Source organism: Somniosus microcephalus, chromosome 12, assembly GCF_052327205.1.
Source record: "Somniosus microcephalus isolate GS21.2 chromosome 12, FLI_Smic_1.0, whole genome shotgun sequence".
Classification (NCBI taxonomy): domain Eukaryota; kingdom Metazoa; phylum Chordata; class Chondrichthyes; order Squaliformes; family Somniosidae; genus Somniosus; species Somniosus microcephalus.
In genome coordinates, this window is record NC_140998.1 from 26,658,639 (window position 1) to 26,677,270 (window position 18,632).

At 49.9% G+C, this 18,632-nt stretch overlaps 1 protein-coding gene across 1 annotated transcript; it reads left to right on the plus strand.

Moving 5' to 3' along the window:
* Nucleotides 1-7,823: 7,823 nt before the first annotated feature.
* vrtn (vertebrae development associated) lies at nt 7,824-10,101 on the plus strand. Its single transcript, XM_086004196.1, has one exon. The coding sequence runs from the start codon at nt 7,824-7,826 to the stop codon at nt 9,888-9,890; it is 2,067 nt and encodes a 688-aa protein (XP_085860322.1). The 3' UTR covers nt 9,891-10,101.
* The last annotated feature ends 8,531 nt before the right edge of the window (nt 10,102-18,632 follow it).

An 18,632-nucleotide genomic window follows, 5' to 3' on the forward strand; every position in this document is an offset into this window, starting at 1 on the left:
CTGGAATTCCCCCCTCCCCCTAAACCTGTCCCCCTCTCTCTACCTCCTTTAAGATGATCCTTAAACTTACCTCTTTGATCAAGCTTTTGGTCACCTGTCCAAATGTCGTCTTCAATTTTTGTCTGATAACACTCCTGTGACGCGCCTTGGGATGTTTTACTACATTAAGGGAGCTATATAAATAAATACAAGCTGTTGTTGTTGAGATATGGGCAGCCAGTGGTGTTGGGCAGGACAGGGGTAATGGGCGCTTGGGACTTAGTACAGGACAGGACGTGGTTGGCAGAGATCTGGATGAGTTGGCGTGTCGAATGCGCAATCTTAACCTGAGTTTTGGCATGCTATTTGGCTGTAGGGGCATCACAGCAGAACATCAACTGAATCTGCCATCGTCAAGTGCTCTCGCATCCTCACTTTCCAGTGAGGTTATTGGATACCAATCAGGATTGAAAACCTTGGTTGATTTCCCCGTTCCTCCCCAAACCCGGCCCAGACACACCGAGACTACTTGTAGCATTCCTCCACTGCCATGCCTGAAACCAATTAATTCTGCTCTAATAATGCTCTGTCTGTTTTCATACGAAAGGGAAATGTTTACCTTTTTTTTTCATTGACTTTATTTCTCTCTGAATTTTCTCCAGCCTCCCAGTGCTATGCACGAACCTTGCCTGAATGCTGCTAACATTGCATTGAAAATGACTGCCATGGTTGGGGAGGGGGTGTGGGGGGGGGGGGGGCGGTGATAATCCTTTCTCCCTGTAGGTAAATGTCTGGTTGCATGGGCAAGGTTGAGAGATTAACTCACTGCGTGGGATTTCCTAGCATCTCTCTGCGTCCTGCCCCCTCTGTGCTGTCGAGCTCCTTCCTACCGCTCCTTAATGTGTGTCGGTCAGTGCAGCTTCACGCTGTGGTCTGGCAACACCCTGATTTTAAAATTCTCATCCTTGTTTTCAAATCCATCCATGGCCTCGCCCCTCCCTAGCGCTGTAACCTCTTCCAGCCCTACAACCCTCTGAAATCTCTGCTCCTCCAATTCTGGCCCCTTGCGCATCCCCGACTTTTATCGTTCCACTGTTGGCAGCCGTGCTTTCAGCTGCCAAGGCCCTAAGCTCTGGAATTCCCTCCCTAAACATCTCCGCCTCGCTACCTCTCTCTCCTTCTTTAAGACGCTCCTTAAAACCTACCTCTTTGACCAAGCCGGTCCTAATATCTCCTTATGTCAATAGGAAATTCAGGAGAAACTTCTTTACCCAGAGAGTGGTTAGAATGTTGAACTCGCTCCCACAGGGAGTAGTTGAGGGGAATAGCAGAGACACATTCAAGGGGAAGCTGGAAAAGCACAGGAGGGAGAAAGGAAGAGAAGGATACGCTGACAGAGTGAGATGAAGTAAGGTGGGAGGAGGCTCATGTGGAACATAAACACCAGGATGGACCATTGGGGCCGAATGGCCTGGTTCTGTGCTGTAAATACTTCGAAATTTGTGAAATAACAACAGAAAATGCTGGAAAAACTCAGCAGGCCAGGCAACATCCGTGGAGAGAAAAGAGTCAACGTTTCAGGTCAAACCCTTTGTCAAGACCCTTTGAAATTGGTGGCTTGGTGTCGAATTTTGTTTGCTAATGCTCCTGCGAAGTGCCTTGGACGTTTTACTATGTTAAACACACTGTATAAACACAAGCTGCTGTTGTGCTGCCTCCAGATTTGGGAAGCTGCTAATGAGCATTGTTTGGTGCTGCCAATTCTCGCTGCTTCTGATGCTGAGGAGTTGTGGGGGGTTTAGGGGTGGAGGGTTTAGGGGTGTGGGGTTTAGGGGTGGGGGGTTTAGGGGAGGGGGGTTTAAGGGAGGGGGGTTTAGGGGCGGGGGGTTTAGGGGCAGGGGGTTTAGGGGAGGTTTGGGGCGGGGGGTTTAGGGGAGGTTTAGGGGCGGGGGGTTTAGGGGAGGTTTAGGGGCGGGAGGTTTAGGGGAGGTTTAGGGGCGGGAGGTTTAGGGGAGGTTTAGGGGCGGGGGGTTTAGGGGAGGTTTAGGGGCGGGAGGTTTAGGGGAGGTTTAGGGGCGGGAGGTTTAGGGGAGGTTTAGGGGCGGGGGGTTTAGGGGAGGTTTAGGGGCGGGAGGTTTAGGGGAGGTTTAGGGGAGGGGGGTTTAGGGGCGGGGGGTTTAGGGGAGGTTTAGGGGCAGGGGGTTTAGGGGAGGTTTAGGGGAGGTTTAGGGGCGGGGGGTTTAGGGGAGGTTTCGGGGCAGGGGGTTTAGGGGAGGGGGGTTTAGGGGCGGGTGGTTTAGGGGAGGGGGGTTTATGGGCGGGGGGTTTAGGGGAGGGGGGTTAAGAGGCGGGGGTTTTAGGGGAGGGAGGTTTGGGGGCGGGGGGTTTGGGGGCGGGGGGTTTAAGGGCATGGGGTTTAAGGGGAGGAGTGTTTAGGGGCTGGGAGTTTAGCGGCGGGAGGTTTAGGGACGGGAGGTTTAAGGGTGCCTATCCACAGGTGCCGGGCAGCCTCCAGACACTTGGTCAACTAGCCATTTGTCACATGTGGGTCTAGACCGAGAGTGCCGGCAGGCTTTCTGAACAGGGCCAATCCTGACCACACGCTTTGCAGCTGATGTTGCTGAATGGTGATCAGGAGCAGGCCCAGGGGTGCTGAGGCAAACTGTATGCTGCCACAGTGGAGATAAGCTAACAAGACCAGCAAAGAGGCCTAAGCCCATCCTGGTCTCTATGGCTCAGACACTCGGTGAGGCATCAAGAGAGCCAGGACCACACATTCTGGGGGCAGGGCTTGAATCCCAGTGTCCTGTTATTGGCTGCCAATGATGAGGTGAAGGGAGGTGTGGGGGGATTCACAGGAGGCCCAGAGTCGGAGGAACAGAGGGTTGGGAGGTGGAGGGTGCGGTGGGGTTGTAGGGCTGTTGGAGGTTACAGATTTAGGAAGCATTGTACAATGTATAACGGAAAGAAAGACTTGTTATATTTATATATAGTGCCTTTCATGACTTCGGGACTTTACAGCTAATGATGTACTTTTAAAGTATCGCCACTGTTGTACTGTACAGGGCACAGAATCTGCTGTCCAAAAATTTCAGGCTGAAACAAACGTAGCTTAACAGGACTGCAGCTTTCTAATAATAATAAAATTTTATTGTCATTGTACAATTACATGAACAACGAAATGTGATCTTGCAAGCTCCCATGAGTCCAGTACAAATAACATTAAATGTAAATAGCACCGTCCTGGGAGAAGCAAAGCCGCTGCGTCTGTGCGCGCCGCCATTCCATTTCCACCATTCCTCCTGTCCGACAATCTTCAGCCCAACGCCCGGGCCTGCTCACCAGCTGCCCCTCCCGGGGCTCCTTCCGTGACCTTCTCACCAACCGCCCCTCCTCGGGGCTCCTTCCGTGACCTTCTCACCAACCGCCCCTCCTCGGGGCTCCTTCCGTGACCTTCTCACCAACCGCCCCTCCTCGGGGCTCCTTCCGTGACCTTCTCACCAACCGCCCCTCCTCGGGGCTCCTTCCGTGACCTTCTCACCAACCGCCCCTCCTCAGGGCTCCTTCCGTGACTCTCTGCACCTGGTCTTCCCTGATGGTCACTCCTCCAGGTACTAACCAGGCCTGGCTCTACTTAGCTTCTAAACCTTGACCAGTGCCAGTGACCCTGTCCCTAGTCCCATTTCCAGATGATTGCACTGTACAACAGACACTGGATTTTGACCAAACGAAGAGCAGCCACTGTGTATAGTATCGTTGGGATTTGAGTGAGATTGGAGCGAAATGATGAGTGTTTTTTTGTTTTAGCAGAGGAACCGTACACAGAATGGGGGAGGAGACTTTTATCCCGTTAGTCTGGGTTGGGCAATTGCTCAAGTTGCAGAGATAAAGAGACAAAGGCCCAGAAATTCGGGTCCCAATGCGTGAGTACGCATGGGGTATTCGCACGTGGATCCGATGGAAGTGCTGGTCCCTTGCATGCACTGCGCATGCGCGGGAAACCGGCACTTCCGATCCTCTGAACGAAGGGGTTCAGAGGTCGAACACGTGCGCGCGGGAGTCTGCGCGTGCGCTTTAAACTTACGTATTTTTTTTACAGGTTTTTCCGTGAGGGTAAGTCTTTAGATTTTAGCAATGTAAAAACCAGGCGTAAGGCCTGCATTTTATAAGGTAAGTGGTCAATTAATTAAAATTAAAACATTTTTTCCACAGGTTTATTATTTTTAAATACTTTAAAGCAAGGTAAGTTTATTTTTAGCCCCGTTTTTTTATAAAATTATTTTTTTCAAAAATTTAAATTATTGTTTAAAATAGTTATTTAATGTAATTTATAGTTTATTGAAAAAGTGTGATTTAAAAAAAAAAATTATTTGAAGGTTAACTACTGTTTTGGGCCCTCAGCATTCATACGTTTTGACAGGTCTTTCTGTCAATCTTATGAATGGGCTTTTCCCTCGTCCGATTGGCTGCCCATGGCTCACGTGATCCCAGGGGACGCATCGCACTAACTACGCCCCTGGGACACGCAAGCACAGCGCGCCGGCCTCTGGACCAGGCCCCGGAGTGGAATTCTACGGGAACCCAGAGCTCAACTGCCGGCGCGCAAGGTAAGTGTAGGTCGGGGGCTTGCACCCACGGGAAGCCCCCGACCCGAATTTCTGGGCCAATGTGCTGACCAACTGCAGCACCCAGTCCAGACAATTTCATATTGTTGGGCAGCGTTAGTTCCTACACATGTGAAGAAGGATTTTGTCAACCCCCCATCTCTCCTGAGGTGATGACCCACTTTGAGGAACTGTTCTACTGCCAGCCCTTTATACCTCTCTCAAGTATCTGTCCTTCAGGTATTACCCCAGACAGTGAGAAGTAGCTTTTATTTTGCTCTAGTGCCATCCAGTCTTACTGAATCGGCCAAGTTTACTTTTATGTTGCCACTGGCCGCACAAGATCTGTACGCCTAGGGCTCCAGCATGGTACTGAGTGTTGATATAAAAGGAGCTGGAATGAGCAGACTGTAGGGGAGTATCACTGCAGTGCCTGATACTGATCTGTCCAGTGTCTACCCACTGGCATTTTGTAGTGGGGTGTAAAAGTCTGGAATGGATAGTGATCGGGGATGGGAATGTTGGCTACCGTGGGATCTTTTACGTCCATCTGAGAGGACAGACTTGGTTTAACATCTCGTCCAAAAGATGGCTCCTCCGACAGTGCAGCACTCCCTCTGTACAACACTTAGGCTGGGCAATGATAAAGAAAGAAAGAAAGACTTGCATTTATATAGCGCCTTTCACAACCTCAGGACATGCCAAAGCGCTTTACAGCCCATGAAGTACTTTTGAAGTGTAGTTACTGTTGTAACGTCGGCAGCTAATTTGCGCACAGCAAGCTCCCACAAACAGCAACGTGATAATGACCAGATAATCTGTTTTAGTGAAATAAAAACAAAATGCTGGAAACGCTCAGCGGGTCAGGCAGCATCTGTGGAGAGAGAAACAGAGTTAACGTTTCAGGTCGATGACCCTTTGTCAGAACTGGAAAGATTTTTTTCCCCCAGTCCTGACGAAGGGTCATCGACCTGAAACGTTAACTCTGTTTCTCTCTCCACAGATGCTGCCTGACCTGCTGAATATTTCCAGCATTTTCTGTTTTTGTTTCAGATTTCCAGCATCTGCAGTATTTTTTTTTGTATCTGTTTTAGTGATGTTGGTTGAGGGATAAATCTTAGCTAGGACACCGGGGATAACTCCCCTGCTCTTCTTAGAAATAGTGCCACGGGATCTTTTCAACCGCCTGAGAGGGTAGACAGGGCCTCGGCTTAACGTCTCATCCGAAAGACGGCACCTCTGACAGTGCAGCACTGCACTGGGAGTGTCAGCCTAGAGTTTTGTGCTCAAGTCTCTGGAGTGGGACTTGAACCCACAACCTTCTGACTCCGAGGCGAGGGTGCCACACTGAGCCACAGCTGACACACAGATGCTCCCACATAAAGAATGACCTGCCAACACACACTGCCCAAGGTTCACCCATGAATAATACAAACTATTGGAGGTTGACTAGTGATCATTGAACCACACTTCAGCACGGAGTCAGGAGAGAAGGGGAGAAAACTAACCCAGTTCCCCATTGTCAATATTGCAATTAATTAATTGGGCTTATACTCACTGGAGTTTAGAAGATTGAGAGGGGATCTCATCGAAACCTATAAAATTCTGTCAGGCCTGGACAGACTAGATGCAGAAAGGATGTTTCTGATGGCCGGGGAGTCCAGAACCAGGGGCCATAGTCTAAGGATAAGGGGTAGGCCATTTAGGACTGAAATGAGGAGGAATTTCTTCACCCAGAGAATGGTGAACCTGTGGAATTCTCTGCCACAGAGGGCGGTGGAGGCCAGTTCATTAAATATATTCAAGAAAGAGTTGGATATATTTCTTGAGGCTAAAGGGATCAAGGGATATGGGGAGAAGGCAGGGACAGGGTACTGAATTTGGATGATCAGCCATGATCTCATTGAATGGCGGAGCAGGCTCGAAGGGCCGAATGGCCTACTCCTGCTCCTATCTTCTATGTTTCTATGTTAATTACATTTCCCCAGGTTGGACAGAGAATAACCTTGTGGCTTTGTTGGATGAGGCATCACCCAGTATGGAACTGAGCTATTCGGACCAGGAAGGTTCCAAGTCTGTGCTGGGGTAGCAGAAGGAGGCTAGGATGGGGGTCAGTGCCAGCTACAGTTCTCGCCCCTGATCTGGTGACCTCTGTTGGAAAGAGTGTGTGTGCCGACATCGAGCGAGGACAGGAATGGATGCCTCCTTTCTGACACTCGGTTAGTCCAGGCTCCCACATACCCCGCGAGCGATGTACTGGAGGCTGGCTGCTGCTCGTGGAACTGTAGCTCAGCCTCCAGGAGAGGCCGCTCTTAAAGGAGGAGAGAGAGAGAGGCGGAGAGGTTTAGGGAGAGAATTTCAGAGCTTAGGACCCAGGCCGCTGAAGATTCGGTCACCAATGGTTTAAATCGGGGACGCGCAAGCGGCCAGAATTGGAGGAGCGCAGAGGGGCGAGGTCAAGGGGGGATGAGAATTTTAAACTTGAGGCATTGCCGGACCGGGAGCCGATGTTGGTCAGCGAGCACAGGGGCGATGGGTGAACGGGGGACTTGGTGCCAGTTAGGACACGGGCAGCAGAGCTTTGCAGAGGAAGTTGGAGGAAACAAACAAACAAGCTTGGCTCAGTAAGAGATACCCAGGACCCAGTGAAGACTGGTGTGTGGATGGCTCATTGTAAAATCCAGTATATTGGACTGGTGCATGGATCAGGATTGCACAGTGGACGTTGTATAACTCCCTTGCCCAGAAGTGCTGAAATGCATTTGCAGCGTGAGTGCTGTTTTAACATAAGAATTAGGAGCAGGAGTAGGCCATACAGCCCCTCGAGCCTGCTCCGCCATTCAATAAGATCATGGCTGATCATCGACCTCAACTCCACTTTCCTGCCCGATCTCCATATCCCTAGGTTCCCTTAGTGCCCAATAACCTATTGATCTCAGTCTTGAATATACTCAACGACTGAGCCTCCACAGCTCTCTGGGGTGGAGAATTCCCATATACATTGAGCTTTGGCAGTTCAATGCAGAACCTGGGACATTCGTGGTCTGCACGGCTCAGTATTGCACCTGTGTTATTTGCTCAATGAGCCATCAGTTGGGATTTAGTCAACCTGATTGATCAGGTCATTGGATTTGGATTGTTTTGGGACATTTCATAGAACTGGGACTTCTTCTAACTAACGACTTCACTGAATATTCCAACTAGAATTTTGTTTTATTTCCTCTCACCCCCTCCACAGGGATGCCTCAAAGGACTGAATTAGTCGAAGCCCTGCGCTGTAAACTGCAGGAAGCCACTGAATGTGCCGAGTCTGACTTCCTCCGGGCCGTGACGCTCGAAGTGGATAAACTGCTGTCGAGCTTGTCCGTACCCCTGGTATCCAGGAGAACCTTCTCCATAGAAGCTGAGGTGGACACCAAGGCCAGAGCTCTCTACCCTGAAGATGCTCCCGTGGACATGGTCCCGTTGACCTGCAAGGGCGAGGGGAACCATCTGTTTGAAGCGGCCAGCATGCTGCTGATGGGGGACACCAGCCTCAGCATGGAGCTGCAGCTGAGGACTATGGTGGAGATGCTTCTCCACAAGCAGTACTACCTGAAGGGCATGATTGACTCCAAGATCATGCTGCAGGCAGCCAGGTATTCCCTCTGCACCGAGGAGTCCGCCGAAAAGATGAACCTGCCCATGGTCATCTTGGAGGCCATCTTTGACGCGGATGTCAAGGCCACCTGCTTCCCGGGGACCTTCACCAACATGTGGCACGTCTACGCGCTGGCGTCGGTGTTGCAGAGCAACGTCTACTCCATTTACCCCATGAGCAATCTGAAGATCCGCCCGTACTTCAACCGCCTCATTCGCCCCAGGACCCGCTCACCCGGGATGGAACTGCAGACCCTGCACATCATGTGGGCCGGCGAGCGCTTGTCCCAGGCGGTCTTCAAGCCCCAGTATTTCGCACCCATCGTCCCCGTCCGAGACCTGCGGTGCCAAAGCTTGGACGGAGCCGAGTCTGTGCTACCCCTGAAGACCTTGGAACTTCTCAACACGGACCCGGACATCTCCTACTCTGTGCTCCGGGAGAAGTACAGCATCACCAAGAGTACTTTCTACCGCTGGAAAAGGCAGTCCCGTGAGCACCGGCAGAAAGCGGCGACCCGCTACGAGGCCAAGCACTACCTGCAGGAATGCTTCGCTGGCGGCAACTTTCTGCCCTTGCAGCAGTTTCGAAACCGGTTCCCCGAAATCTCCCGATCCACCTACTACGCCTGGAAGCACGAGATGCTGCTGGCGGGCAATGGCGCAGCAAGCCTCCAACCCGCGGCGGAGCGGGAATTCGACCCGGCTGGGCAACTGAGACCCGACAGCTGGTCCCCGCTGTCAGGGGGCTCCGAGAATGAAATAACAGACCTTTCCAAAGTGGCCTGCGGCAGTGGCTTTCGGCCCTTCAACGGCCAGAGGTCACCTTCAATGCAACTTGCCAAAAATTTCCTCAGGGAATGCGTCCTCCTCAATATGTGCCCTCCCTACAAAAGCTTCAGGAAAAGCTACCCCTGGATCTCCAGATCCACCTATTACAACTGGAGGAGAGAAGCGATGAACCGGGCGGGTCTGAAAGTCCACCCGGCTGATTCCGGTTTCGGCAGTGCGTCGGCGGCCATTCACCACGTTGACGCGCCCAACCTGTTCCTGAATGCGATGGGTCAGCTTGCGCCCGGCGGCAGGACAAGAAATGGCCCGTGGGGCCGTAATGGTTTGCTTCGTGGTAAGATCGCCACCGCCTCCTTCTTCTCCTCCTCCTCCTACCTGCAGACGGTGAGGCTAGAGCAAGAGGAAGCCAGGAGGCGAGCGCAAAAATGGCAGATTCCCCTGTCCACGTTCCGTGTCAGGTACCCGTCCATCTCCACCTCCACCTTTTTGTGGTGGAAGAGTTCGGCCGCATCCAAGAGGACGGAGGTGAAGGTGGTGAAAGTGCACAAAGGGAGCCGAGAGGATAACTCGGTCAAATCCATGGAGCATGCCCAATGGGCACAACAGGCACAATTGGACAAGGAGTCCTTAAGCCCCAACAGTGCGACAATATCTAACAGTACCACCCCCAGGGACACGGCCAAACAGCCGCTGGGTGTCGGCACTTTCCACGGAAAGTCCTCCAAAGCCAAGGCCAAGCTTTTTCTTCAACGCCGTTACGTGTCGAAGAACTTTCCAACATTTCGAGAGTTCAGCAGCTACTTCCCCCTGACCCCCCGTTCAACCTATTACATGTGGAAGCGAGCACTGAGCAACGGGATGACGCTGATGAACTGTTGAAAGGGGACTGAGATCCACCGGTCAATCTCGATTGGGAGGGACAAATCAAACATGCGATTGAATGCTTCACTTGTTCGCTTCACAGTGATGTCAGTGAGATGCCCGTTTCCTTTGTGTACCGTTCACCATGACCCTTTTTAAGATAAGTTATCAAAATCCCAAATCGGGGTGTATTTGAACTGCCAAATTGTCACAAATAAGATCTGGCGTATTTTCACTGAATTTCCGACACGTCTCCGTTTCCTTGTGATCTCTCCTCTAAATCACACCGACTTATTTCGCGACTACATTCGGTTACGTGTTGACGATTTATGCCGGTAAGGTTAACAGTCGAGACGGCCACTCGATTTGTTTAGGAATCAGTTAGTAGGAGGAGGGAAGGGCATCTCCCCCCACCCCCTGCCCCGCAACCCGGCCAGGCCTACATGTGACTCTAGTCCCACACTGTGGTTGATTCCTAATGCTGCCTTGCCAGGGTCGCTCACATCCCAAGAAAAATCCAATAAAGGTCATGTCAGCACGACATATCTTGCCACACTGTGCCAACAGGGTGATTACTGTCACACTGCACCAACAGGGTGATTCCTGTCACACTGCACCAACAGGGTGATTCCTGTCACACTGTACCAACAGGGTGATTCCTTTCACACTGTACCAAAATGGCGATTCCTTTCACACTGTACCAACATGGCGATTCCTTTCACACTGTACCAACATGGCGATTCCTTTCACACTGTACCAACACAGTGATTCCTTTCACACTGTACCAACACGGCGATTCCTGTCACACTGTACCAACAGGGTGATTCCTGTCACACTGCACCAACAGGGTGATTCCTGTCACACTGCACCAACAGGGTGATTCCTTTCACACTGTACCAACAGGGAGATTCCTTTCACACTGTACCAACAGGCGATTCCTTTCACACTGTACCAACATGGCGATTCCTGTCACACTGTACCAACAGGGTGATTCCTGTCACACTGCACCTACATGGTGATTCCTGTCACCCTTCACCAACATGGTGATTCCTGTCACACTGTACCAACACGGTGATTCCTGTCAGCCTGTACCAACACGGTGATTCCTGTCACACTGTACCAACAGGGAGATTCCTGTCACACTGCACCAACAGGGTGATTCCTGTCACACTGTACCAACACAGTGATTCCTGTCAGCCTGTACCAACACGGTGATTCCTGTCACACTGTACCAACACGGTGATTCCTGTCACACTGTACCAACACGGTGATTCCTGTCACTCTGTACCAACATGGCGATTCATGTCATAGAATCATAGAAAGTTACAGCACGGAAGGAGGCCATTTCTGCCCATCGTGTCCGCGCCGGCCAACAAAGAGCTCTCCAGCCTAATCCCACTTCCCAGCTCTTGGTCCGTAGCCCTGTAGGTTAGAGCATCCCAAGTGCACATCCAAGTACTTTTTAAATGTGGTTAGGGTTCCTGCCTCTACCACCCTTTCAGGTAGTGAGTTCCAGACCCCCACAACCCTCTGGGTGAAGAAATTTCCCCTCAAATCCCCTCTAAACCTTCCACCAATTACTTTAAATCTGTGCCCCCTGGTTTTTGACCCCTCTGCTAAGATAGGTCCTTTCTACCCACTTTATCTATGCCCCTCATAATTTTATACACCTCAATAAGGTCTCCCCTCAGCCTCCTCTGTTCCAAGGAAAACAGACCCAGCCTATCCAGTCTTTCCTCATAGCTAAGATTCTCTACTCCCGGCAACATCCTTGTAAATCTCCTCTGTACCCTCTCTAGTGCAATCACATTTTTCCTGTAATGTGGTGACCAGAACTGCACGCAGTACTCTAGCTGAGGCCTAACTAGTGTTTTATACAGTCGAAGCATAACCCCCCTGCTCTTGTATTCTATGCCACGGCTAATAAAGGCAAGCATTCCATATGCCTTCTTAACCACCTTATCTACCTGGCCTGCTACCTTCAGGGATCTGTGGACATGCACTCCAAGGTCCCTTTGTTCCTCTACACTACTCAGTGTCCTACCATTTAATGTGTATTCCCTTTCCTTGTTAGCCCTCCCCAAATGCATTACCTCACACTTCTCCAGATTCAATTCCATTTGCCACTGTTCTGTCCACCTGACCAATTTATTGATATCTTCCTGCAGTTTACAGCTTCCTTCTTCAGTATCAACCACACAGCCGATTTTAGTATCATCTGCAAACTTCTTAATTATACCCCCTATATTCAAGTCTGGATCATTGATATATACCACAAAATGCTTAAGGCTAAAGGGATCAAGGGATATGGGGAGAAGGCAGGGACCGGGTACTGAATTTGGATGATCAGCCATGATCTCATTGAATGGCGGAGCAGGCTCGAAGGGCCGAATGGCCTACTCCTGTTCCTATCTTCTATTCTATTCTAAGCAAGGGACCTAGTACTGAGCCCTGCGCAACCCCACTGGAAACAGCCTTCCAGTCACAAAAACACCCATCAACCATTACCCTCTACTTCCTGTCTCCGAGCCAGTTTTGAATCCAACTTGACACTTTGCCCTGGATCCCATGGGCTTTTAACTTCATGACCAGTCTGCCATGTGGAACCTTATCAAAAGCCTTGTTAAAGTCCATATACACTACATCAAATGCACTACCCTCATCTACACTCCTTGTTACCTCCTCAAAAAATTCAATCAAGTTTGTCAAACATGACCTTCCCTTAACAAATCTGTACTGACTATCCTTGATTAATCCGTGTCTTTCTAGATGAAGATTTATCCTGTCCTTCCGAATTCTTTCCAATAATTTTCCCACCACCGAGGTTAGGCTGACTGGCCTGTAATTACTCGGTCTATCCTTTTCTCCCTTTTTAAACAAGGGTACCACATTAGCAGTCCTCCAGTCCTCCGGCACTGCACCTGAAGCCAGAGAGGATTGAAAAATGATGGTCAGGGTCTCTGCTATTTCCTCTTTTGTTTCGCTTAACAGCCTGGGATACATTTCATCCGGGCCTGGGGATTTATCCACTTTTAAAGCTGCTAAACCCCTTAATACTTCCTCTCACTATGTTTATTTCATCTAATATTTCACACTCCTCCTCCCCGATAGCAATGTCTGCTTCACCCCTCTCCTTTGTGAAAACAGACGCAAAGTATTCATTAAGAACCCTACCGACGTCTCCCGCCTCCACACACAGATTACCCTCATGATCTCTAATAGGCCCTACCCTTTCTTTAGTTATCCTCTTACTCTTAATATATTTATAAAACATCTTTGGGTTTTCCTTGATTTTACTTGCCAAAAATTTTTCATGCTCTCTCTTTGCATTCCTAATATCCTTTTTAATTGCACCCCTGCACTTTCTGTACTCCTCTAAAGATTCTGGAGTATTTAGCCCTCGGTATCTGTCATACGCCTCCCTTTTTTTCTTTATCCTACCCTGTATGTCCCTAGACATCCAGGGGGCTCTAGATTTGTTAGTTCCACCTTTTTTCTTTAAGGGCACATATTTGGTCTGAACCCTCCGGATCTCCTCCTTTAATGCCTCCCACTGCTCTGACACTGATTTACCTTCAAGTAGCTGTTTCCAGTCCACTATGGCTAAATCCCCTCTGAGCTTAGCAAAATTTGCTTTTCCCCAATTTAGAATTTTTATTCCTGGTCTATCTTTGTCCTTTTTCATAACTACCTTAAATCTAACTGAATTATGGTCACTAGCACCAAAATGCTCCCCCACTGATATGCCTTCTACCTGCCCAGCTTCATTTCCTAAAACTAAGTCCAGAACCGCCCCATCCCTTGTTGGGCTTGCTACATACTGGCTAAAAAAGTTCCTGGATGCATTTTAGGAATTCCGCACCCTCTATACCCTTCACACTAATTTTATCCCGGTTAATATTGGAGTTGTTGAAATCCCCTACCATTACTGCCCTATAGTTTTTGCACTTCTCAGAAATTTGTCTACATATTTGCTCTTCTATCTCCCTCTCACTGTTTGGGGGTCTGTAGTACACTCCCAGCAGTGTGATCGCCCCTTTTGTGTTTTTCAATTCGACCCATACGGCCTCGTTTGATGATCGCTCCAACATATCATCCCTCCTCACAGCTGTAATAGTTTCTTTATTCAATACCGCGAATCCCCCTCCCCTTTACCTCCCTCTCTATCCTGTCTGAAAATCCTGTAACCAGGAATGTTGCGCTGCCATACCTGCCCCTACTTCAGCCACGTTTCTGTAATAGCTATAATATCATAGTCCCAAGTATCTACCTGTGCCCTCAGCTCATCTGCCTTGTTCGCTATACTCCTTGCATTGAAGTATATACCATTTAGTACAGGCAAACCTCCTTGTTGACTACTATCTAGCCCTTGATTCCTCTGTCTTTCCAATTTACTTTCTATGTTTTTGTTTTCCAATTCCAGTTTTTCTTCCCTCCCTATTGACTCTATACTTAGATTCCCATCCCCCTGCCAAGCTAGTTTAAACCCTCCCCAACAGCACTAGCAAACCATCCCGCGAGGATACTGGTCCCGTTCTCATTGAGGTGCAACCCGTCCGGCTTGTAGAGGTCCCACATCCCCCAGAAACGGTTCCAATTCCTCAGGAATCTAAAGCCCTCCCTCCTACACCATCTCTCCAGCCACACATTCATCTGCTTTATCTTCCTATTTCTGTACTCACTAGCACGTGGCACTGGTAGTAATCCGGAGATTACTACCTCTGAGGTCCTGCTTTTTAACCTCTTTCCTAGCTCCCTAAACTCTGCCTGCAGGACCTCATCCCTCTTCCTACCTATGTCGTTGGTACCGATATGGATCACGACCTCTGGCTGTTCACCTTCCCCCCTCAGAATGCCCTGCAGCCGTTCAGTGACATTCTTGACCCTGGAACCAGGGAGGCAACATACCATCCTGGAGTCACGTCTGCGGCCGCAGAAACGCCTGTCTGCTCCCCTAACTATTGAATCCCCAGTCACTATTGCTCTCCCTCTCCTCTTCCCCCCTGCCTGTGCAGCTAGGCCTTCCATGGTGCTGTGGACTTGGCTCTGGTTGCATTCTCAGAGGAACCATCGCCCTCACTAGTACACAACACTGACTACTGGTTGGTGAGCAAGATGGGCTCAGGGGATTCCTGCACTACCTGCCTGGTCCTCCTCTTCTGTCTGACGGTCACCTATTCCCTCTCTGCCTGCACACTCTTAAGCTGCGGGGTGACCACCTCCCGAAACGTGCTATCCATGTAGCTCTCAGCCTCGTGGATGCACAGCAGTGACTGCAGCCACTGCTCAAGCTCCGTAACCGAGCTGCGGTAGCTGGGGACACTTCCCACACGTGTTCGTCTGGACCACGGGAGGCGTCCAGGACTTCCCACATGACACAGGATGTGCTTTCCACGGGTGTGAGCTGCCCTGCCATAACTCTAATTAACAGACTATTTACAAACCTAGCTGGAATAAACTTAAAAACTTGAAGAAAGCCAAGTATAAACACTTACCAGATACTCACTAATCAGCTCCCTCTTTTTGAACGTTCAGTTTTTAATCCCGGCTCTTAATTTAAACCAATGCCCAACATAAAGAGAGAAATACTGACCAACCAATCACTTTCCTGCGACGTCGCTCCTTGTTTTTGTTGTCAGGTTCGCTGCCTCCGCACTCAGGCATCGCTGTGCTGCGCTCTTTATAACCTCAGGCTCCGCTCTCGCTCCCTCTGAGGTCTGCTGCCTCCACTGTCACTGTACCAACAGGGTGATTCCTGTCACACTACCAACACGGTGATTCCAGACACACTGTGCGAACAGGGTGATTCCAGTCACACTGCACCAACACGGTGATTCCTGTCACACTGTACCAACAGGGTGATTCCTGTCACACTACCAACACGGTGATTCCAGCCACACTGTACGAACAAGTTGATTCCTGTCACACTACCAACAGGGTGATTCTGTCACACTGTACCAACATGTTGATTCCAGTCACACTGCACCAACACGGTGATTCCTGTCACACTGTACCAACACGGTGATTCCTGTCACGGTGATTCCTGTCACACTGTACCAACACGGTGATTCCTGTCACATTGTACCAACATGGTGATTCCAGTCACACTGTACCAACAGGGTGAGTCCAGTCACACTGCACCAACACGGTGATTCCTGTCACACTGTAACAAAATGGTGATTCCAGTCACACTGTACCAACAGGGTGATTCCTGTCACACTGTACCAACAGGGTGATTCCAGTCACACTGTACCAACAGGGTGATTCCTGTCACACTGTACCAACAGGGTGACTCCAGTCACACTGCACCAAAAAGGTGATTCCTGTCACACTGCAGCAACATGGTGATTCCTGTCACACTGTACCAACAGGGTGATTCCTGTCACACTGTAGCAACATGGTGATTCCTGCCACACTGCACCAACAGGATGATTCCTGTCACACTGTACCAACATGGCGATTCCTGTCACACTGTACCAACATGGCGATTCCTGTCACACAGTACGGACAGGTTGATTCCTGTCACACTACCAACAGGGTGATTCCTGTCACACTGCACCAACAGAGTGATTCCTGTCACAATGTACCAACATGGTGATTCCTGTCACACTCTACCAACACGGTGATTCCTGTCACACTGTACCAACACGGTGATTCCTGTCACACCGCACCAACACGGTGATTCCAGTCACATTGTACCAACAGGGTGATTCCTGTCACACTGTAACAATAGGGTGATTCCTGTCACACTGTACCAACACGGTGATTCCTGTCACACTGTACCAACACGGTGATTGCTGTCACACTGTGCCAACACAGTGACTCCTGTCTCACTACCAACATGGTGATTCCTGTCACACTGCACCAACAGGTGATTCCAGTCACACTGTACCAACAGGGTGATTCCTGTCACACTGTGCCAAAATTGTGATTGCTGTCACACTACCAGCATGGTGATTCCTGTCACACTGTACCAACACGGTGATTCCTGTCACACTGTACCAACAGGGTGATTCCTGTCACAGTGCACCAACACGGTGATTCCTGTCAAACTTTACCAACATGGTGATTCCTGTCACACTGCAACAACAGGGTGATTCCTGTCACACTGTACCAACAGGGTGATTCCAGTCACACTGCACCAACAGGGTGATTCCAGTCACACTGTCCCAACAGGGTGATTCCAGTCACACTGCACCAACAGGGTGATTCCTGTCACACTGCACCAACAGGGTGATTCCTGTCACACTGTACCAACAGGGTGATTCCTGTCACACTGTACCAACACGGTGATTCCTGTCACACTGCACCAACACGGTGATTCCTGTCACACTGCAGCAACATTGTGATTCCTGTCACACTGTATCAACAGGGTAATTCCTGTCACACTGTATCAACAGGGTAATTCCTGTCACACTGTGTCAACACGGTGATTGCTGTCACACTGTACCAGCATGGTGATTCCTGTAACACTGCACCAACAGGGTGACTCCTGTCACAATGTACCAACACGGTGATTCCTGTCACACTGTACCAACACGGTGATTCCTGTCACACTGTACCAACACGGTGATTCCTGTCACATTTTACCAACAGGGTGATTCCAGTCACACTGTACCAACAGGGTGATTCCTGTCACACTGTACCATCAGGGTGCTTCCTGTCACACTGTAACAACATGGTGAATCCTGTCACACTGTACCAACATGGTGATTCCTGTCACACTGCACCAACAGTGTGATTCCTGTCACACTGCAGCAACATGGTGAGTCCTGTCACACTGCAGCAACATGGTGATTCCTGTCACACTGTACGAACAGGGTGATTCCTGTCACACTGTACCAACATGGTGATTCCTGTCACACTGCACCAACAGGATGATTCCTGTCACACTGTACCAACAGGATGATTCCTGTCACAATATACCAACACGGTGATTCCTGTCACACTGCACCAACATGGTGATTCCTGTCACACTGCACCAACAGGTTGATTCCTGTCACACTGCAGCAACATTGTGATTCCTGTCACACTGTACCAACAGGGTGATTCCTGTCACACTGTATCAACAGGGTAATTCCTGTCACACTGTGTCAACACGGTGATTGCTGTCACACTGTACCAGCATGGTGATTCCTGTAACACTGCACCAACAGGGTGATTCCTGTCACAATGTACCAACAGGGTGATCCTGTCACACTGTACCAACACGGTGATTCCTGTCACACTATCAACAGGGTGATTCCTGTCGCAGTGCACCAACACGGTGATTCCTGTCACACTGTACCATCAGGGTGATTCCTGTCAGACTGTAACAACATGGTGAATCCTGTCACACTGTACCAACAGGGTGATTCCAATCACACTCTACCAACACGGTGATTCCTGTCACATTTTACCAACAGGGTGATTCCAGTCACACTGTACCAACAGGGTGATTCCTGTCACACTGTACCAACAGGGTGATTCCTGTCACACTGTACCAACAGGGTGATTCCTGTCACACTGTACCAACATGGTGATTCCTGTCACACTGCACCAACAGTGTGATTCCTGTCACAATGTACCAACATGGTGATTCCTGCCACACTGTAACAACACGGTGATTCCTGTCACACTGTACCAACACGGTGATTCCTGTCACACTACCAACACGGTGATTGCTGTCACACTGTGCCAACACGGTGATTCCTGTCACACTGTGCCAACAGGGTGATTCCTGTCACACTGTGCCAACGGGGTGATTCCTGTCACACTGTG